Here is a 6,490-nt window from a genome sequence, read left to right as displayed (position 1 = left end):
ATTTTTTTCTACCGGATCTAATATATAAATATATCTCGATTACGTTATCGATGCTTGTAAAGATTATAAATTAACTTGGAATATTCCAAAAGCTGTATACGAAGAAGGAAATCTACATAACACGTTTGTTTCGTTTCGTGAGATTCAGTATGAACGTGTCTCTTCAGGAGGATATAACTGTTATATAATATTAGTAAAGATGTTATGTGAGAAAATTGATTAATAAGTTTTCTATCTTTTATTTCCTTTTTTAATTTTTTTCAAGTTTATTGAACTCCGGAGAATTGTCATTTATTATAATAATATATCTTCAACATCAACACGTAAGTAATACTAATATAATCTGATTTGATTGAATGTTGTATGAATTTTGTAGGATGTTAAACAATATAATTTAGATTTTTAACATGGTGTCAAAAAATTTTATATGCAAATAAAAAAATTAATTATTATAATATTGATAATTATATGTTATAATTATATTATTATATATAATTTTGAATTATTTTTAAAAAAATTATATATAGAAAATAAAGATATAATATAGATATAGGTATAATTTATTATACATTAGACAAAAAAAATAGGGAACACTTTTTAAACCCTAAAAATTAGGCAATTTTCAAACTGTTGAAACTCTGCGAAAAATCATCGTACGACAAATATTAAAAAAGCATTTTAAAGCTCGATGTTTCAACTTTAACGCACAGTCGATGGATTTTTAAATTTTGTTAATCTTTCCTTGTATGCTTTAAAAACAAACATACTGTTTTGTTTCTTAAAATTATGTATCTTTGACAACTTGAAACTCGATAAAAAAAGTTTCTTTCCAAAAATTCAACTAACGTTTCAGAAAGTACAACATTTTTCCTACAAGACGCTTTTTTTTTTAAAGTTTCCTACGATTTTTTTGACCGATTTACACGATTTTGAAGCAAACTCTATATTTTTTAGAGATTATGTCGTAACTCGGTGAAAAATCATCGTAGATAAAAGATTAAAAAAGCATTTTAAAGCTCAAAATGTTAACTTTAACGCGTTATCGGTGATTATAAAAAATTTTTCTATTTTCCTTATTTGGTGCTAAATCTAAAAACAATGATTTGTTCCTTAAAATTGCATATGTTTGACACACCGCAGTTTGATGAAAAATTTTTTTTCGAAACGTAAGAAAATACAGTGTAAAAAAAACATTTTGTAGAAAAATATTGTAGTTTATGAAACGTGAATTGAATTTTTTTTTTTTTAATTTTTCTATCTTCCCTATTTGGTGCTAAATTTAAAAACAATGATTTGTTTCTTAAAATTGCATTTGACACACCACAGTTTGATGAAAAATTTTTTTGTAAATGTAAGAAAATTAAAAAAAAACATTTTGTAGGTAAAATGTTGTAGTTTATGAAACGTGAATTAAATTTTTTTTCGAAAAAAATGTAAAATCTCTAAAAAATATAGAGTTTGCTTCAAAATCGTGTAAATCGGTCAAAAAAAAAATCATAGGAAACTTTCAAAAAAAAGCGTCTTGTAAAAAAAATGTACTTTCTGAAACGTTAGTTGAATTTTTGGAAAGAAACTTTCTTTATCGAGTTTCAAGTTGTCAAAGATACATAATTTTAAGAAACAAAACAGTATGTTCGTTTTTAAAGCATACAAGGGAAGATTAACAAAATTTAAAAATCCATCGACTGTGCGTTAAAGTTAAAACTTCGAGTTTTAAAATGCTTTTTTAATATTTGTCCTACGATGCTTTTTCGCAGAGTTTCAACAATTTGAAAATTGTCTAATTTTTAGAGTTTAAAAAGTGTTCCCTATTTTTTTACTAGTGTATTAATTGACTCATAAATTTCGCAATTTTGCGATTATAAGATTTTATCATGTTATTTTGATGTATGTACATATATAATTTCACATAATAGAATATAATTACATCATTCTTTACCTTATATTTATAGAATGCGATTAATTACCGGTATCTCTCCGATTATCACGGTCCTGTGGATTCTAATTACGAGCAACTTAGCATGCAGTAAGAGATTATTGATCATTACCCCAGCTCCATCCTACAGTCATCAAATAGTATTTCGGGCATTATGCCTTGCTTTGAATAAACGGGGTCATGAGATAGTAACGTTGACTCCAAACATCTTAAACGATTCTAGTTTAATTAATTATACGGAAATAGACTTCGGATTTGAATATGAAAAAATCGATGACACTGATTTAAGTCAGACTCGTTGGAATCTTACGCAACTTGGAGGATTAAAGACAAGATTGTTGAAACTGGGTCACGACATTGCGGAGGATGTCCTCAGTCATCCTGATCTCTTAAAATATTATGCAAATGAAACGAATATGCACTTTGACGCGGTGATAGCTGAGATGATTATGACTCCTGCGATTTACATGTTGGCGCACAAATTTCATGCTCCTTTAATAGGTAAGATAGATAAAATTAATTATCTCGAATAACACACGCGAGTGTATATAATGTGGATGTAAATAATAAATCGCTTGACGAGTTTTATAATCGCAGGTATTATGTCCATGGATTTGCAAAATTGTCATCGTTTCAATTTCGGTAGTCCTGTGTTACCATCGCATTCTTCCAATTGGGAGCTTGAGGATTACACAGGGTTGAATCTTTCATTTTGGAAACGATTGACGAATTTTGTAAACACTTGGTGGAACATATACAATTGGTTTAATAATTTTGCGGCCCAACAACAACGAATCGCCGAAAAGTATTTTGGCAAGGATATACCGCATGTCATCGACGTTGCAAAGAATATGAGTCTTATTTTAATTAATCAAGAACCATTATTAGCATATGCGAGACCCGAGATACCTAATATCGTTCACTTCAGCGGATTACACATCGAAAAGATACCGCCATCGTTATCAAAAGTACAAACTTTCTTCAACAATGATCAATTAGTATCAAACTTTATTAAATTATTTTTTATCAGGAGAAAATATGATAAAAATTCTTCTAATATTTCTTTACAAAATATCCCTTCCGTAGAATTTAAAGGACTTCTTGGACAGTGCGGCAAATGGCTTCGTTTATATGAGTCTCGGAACAAACGTGAAAAGTAAATTATTGCCGAAGGGAATGTTGGAGGTGTTTACCAATGCTTTCGCCGACTTGCCGTACAAAGTACTGTGGAAATTCGAAGACGATGGCTTTCAGGTTCCTCCTAATGTCTTTATCTCGAAATGGATCCCGCAGCAGGGTATACTCGGTAAATTAAAACGGACGAGCCAGTGTTTTATAATAATTAATAAACTGAGATTATTAATCTTTTTTCTCTCTCTTCTTATTATCTTCAAAGCTCATCCGAACATCAAGCTCTTCATTTATCAAGGTGGATTGCAGAGTACCGAAGAGGCGGTTCATTACGCCGTCCCACTCATAGGAATACCATTTGTCTTCGATCAGGTGTATCAAGTTAAGAAAATGGTTTCTCTGGGAGTAGCAAAACACCTGGATATAGTCCAGCTTACGATGCCGGAGTTGCGCGACACTATATTGGAAATCGCCGGTGATAAGCGGTAATTACGATGTCAATTATTATTTACGTAAATAATAATCGTGTCCGCAGAAATGGAAAATAATTGCGATATTTATATCCAATAATTCTCGCTCATCTAATGTTTTGTTTGCAGATACAAAGATAGAATGTTGACGTTACGCGCACTCACAAAAGACAAGCCTTACGATAGCTTAGAGAATGCTATATGGTGGATCGAGTTCGTAATGCGTCACAATGGTGCACCTCATTTACATTTCAATGGAGTCGATGCCGCGTGGTATCAGCAATTCGATTTAGATATCATTGTATTCCTGACGATAACATCATTCTCAGCTTTATGCGCTCTCTTAGCTATTGTAGGATGGGGATTGAAGCTTTTGTATAAATATTACGATATAAATAATAGAATACGCGATCGATTTAAGCGATACAAGGTGCTTAAAATGCTCGCTACGAATAAGATAAAATCAGCATAATCAATTAAGTTTTGCATATTAAACGAATATGAAATACAACAAGTATATTTAGATTTAAAAAAAATAAAAAATAAGATTATACTTTCATAAAATAAATACCGAGTTTAAAATATACAAAATAATAGCAACAATAGACGTCTTTTATCTTTCAAACACTTGTGTGCGTGGATTTTCAGTGTTCATTTTATACGAAAAATGGGGAAAAGAGGAAACCGAAGAAAGCACAGAGAGGGCAAATTTCGGCATAGGGACGAATACTGTCAGTATAAAACCGGTAGTTGAGCGAAATGGGTTTTGTGAACGTACGAAATTGCATCCCGAGATCCATTATGTTCATTTGTGCGTATTCATGGAATTACGAGACAGAAAGCAAAAAGAGAGGAGGCTCGAAAAAAGAAGGAGGAAAAAAAACGAGGAAATGAGAATATTTCGAATATACTATACATAATCTTACTGTTAAATTTATATATAAATCTACATATGCTAATATATTTCGAATATAATCATGCACAACTACAACAATTAATACAATTAAATAACAGGAGAGAAATACGAAATGTATATATGATATAATTTTGTATTATAATCAACGAATATTATTAGTTAATAGAAATGTAGATAATTATATTCCCTAATGATGCATGAATATATCGAGTGTGTGTACATAGTCATCGCGTATATATTTAGCATATTTTCCAAAATACACATTCATGATGATTCCGTAGAAATTCAAAACTCAATTAGTTTCGGAAATGACGTTAAGTGTCACATGTTATTGTTAACATGACCGATGTGTTTCGAATATCCGGTTAATGAGGCCTCCCTTTGCCGCCTGTACGCGCGTCCATTTGGCAGATGGACCTAATTCAGAGTGCAAGGATCCATTAACACGTATATTCCAAGGAATGTATAGCGCGATAATGTATACGATACTAACATCGCGCACGTACACAGGGCCAAATGCCGTCGACCGGGCACACGTATTCTATGAACATTGCAGCAACAATTAGGAGACCCCTTTGCCATCGGGCGGAATACATATCTACGGCCATTTCAAGTGCCTGTGTGAAACCTATGCGAATCGCGAACACGTATACTGGTGTATAGTGTACACACAGTACCGATGACTATGGCATTCATTGCCCCGTAGTAACGTAGTCGCTATACTATTCCCGCTTCAGAGAAGCAAAACATTGGCTAATCAGGTTGCTGATTAGAAGTTTCATATTGTAAGAAGCACTTCTCATCTATTCATCTAACTGCATTCTTGTACAATTGTTTCGAATACGTGTTCTTTTTTGAATTTGTATTTTTTCAAAGTATTGAAAAAATACAAATATTCTATTTGTATATTTTCAAAGTATTGAAAAAATACAAATAGCTATCATAATATTGGAGTTGCAACAGTAATGTTTAAGGATATGTGTGGACACACACAGTCTGTAATTGAAGTACGAGAAGGATGGCAGAAATTTTAGGCTTCTCATTAAAGTTTTAAAGCTCTTCTTCCGAAACTATGAGATTCCAGATGACACGCAGACATTCCAAAACCGCTAACAAAACAACTTCACTTTCTTTAAAACTTCGTGTATTTTATATATATGTATAGTCTTTATCACTAGTAGCATGTATAGTTTATTACGTACATCTTTCTGTATTAAATAAGCATTCTCATATAATGTTATTTTCCTTTATCCTTAATTCATAAATAGTCAACACATAATAAATAGACTGTCATTAAAGTAATAGAGAAGACTAAAGCATTGAGAAATCCTAACTAAACGGAACGTATACTATAATCTTTCTTCTAAAAATACATCACACGTATCAGCATTTGATTTCTCGTTATGTCAGATTAAGAGGAATGCGATTGGTGCTCTGACATGTATACTAGTGTTTCTAAACTCTTACTATATCTTTCGGCATTGCAGCACTGATCGATGTGCATTCTTTCTTTGACTGTATCGGATCGCATTATTCAGGTACGCCGACTTTTATTTAAAACACACAACAAATTCAAACGGTCGACGCCCGAGCGAAGCGATAAAGGGGACGTGGCGCATCACGAAACACGACTAAAAAAAAAATACAAATAGGTATGGGGGTGATGGGGTCTCGCGCGCGCAATTGCGTCGTTTCGCCGTTACTTTAGCAGCCCGTCGCTACCGAAAGCGGATCACTCTCGCATTCAAGAGACACGTTATCACGTTTCGCCGCATCAACGGAATTTGGAGTATTTTCAATTTCCTATGGCAAACACGCACACATACACACGTGCGCATCCACACAAACAACGAGATGGAGCATCGATACGAATGCACGCGATATTCTCGTAGACGCAGCCGCGGCTCACAGCCGCCAATAAAGGACAATGATGCGAAATGTTGCACGCTGTTTCCGGCGAAATCGGATGTCGCATGCAAACGACACAAACGAGAAGACACATTGACGATATCATCCTATTGGATAAAAGCGCTTGTC

At 33.1% G+C, this 6,490-nt stretch overlaps 1 protein-coding gene across 1 annotated transcript; it reads left to right on the top strand.

The window, feature by feature from the left end:
* Window positions 1-202: 202 nt before the first annotated feature.
* Window positions 203-5,663, top strand: LOC114933048 (UDP-glucosyltransferase 2-like). Its single transcript, XM_085484041.1, has 6 exons — window positions 203-323; window positions 1,953-2,437; window positions 2,534-2,904; window positions 3,023-3,242; window positions 3,333-3,552; window positions 3,667-5,663. The coding sequence occupies exons 2-6, from the start codon at window positions 1,954-1,956 to the stop codon at window positions 4,007-4,009; spliced, it is 1,638 nt and encodes a 545-aa protein (XP_085340167.1). The 5' UTR covers window positions 203-323; window position 1,953; the 3' UTR covers window positions 4,010-5,663.
* Window positions 5,664-6,490: the final 827 nt, after the last annotated feature.

The sequence above is a fragment of the Nylanderia fulva genome, unplaced genomic scaffold, assembly GCF_048542155.1.
Source record: "Nylanderia fulva isolate GAGA-0341 unplaced genomic scaffold, ASM4854215v1 Scaffold29, whole genome shotgun sequence".
NCBI classification, from domain to species: domain Eukaryota; kingdom Metazoa; phylum Arthropoda; class Insecta; order Hymenoptera; family Formicidae; genus Nylanderia; species Nylanderia fulva.
This window is presented reverse-complemented; position numbering and strand designations above follow the sequence as displayed.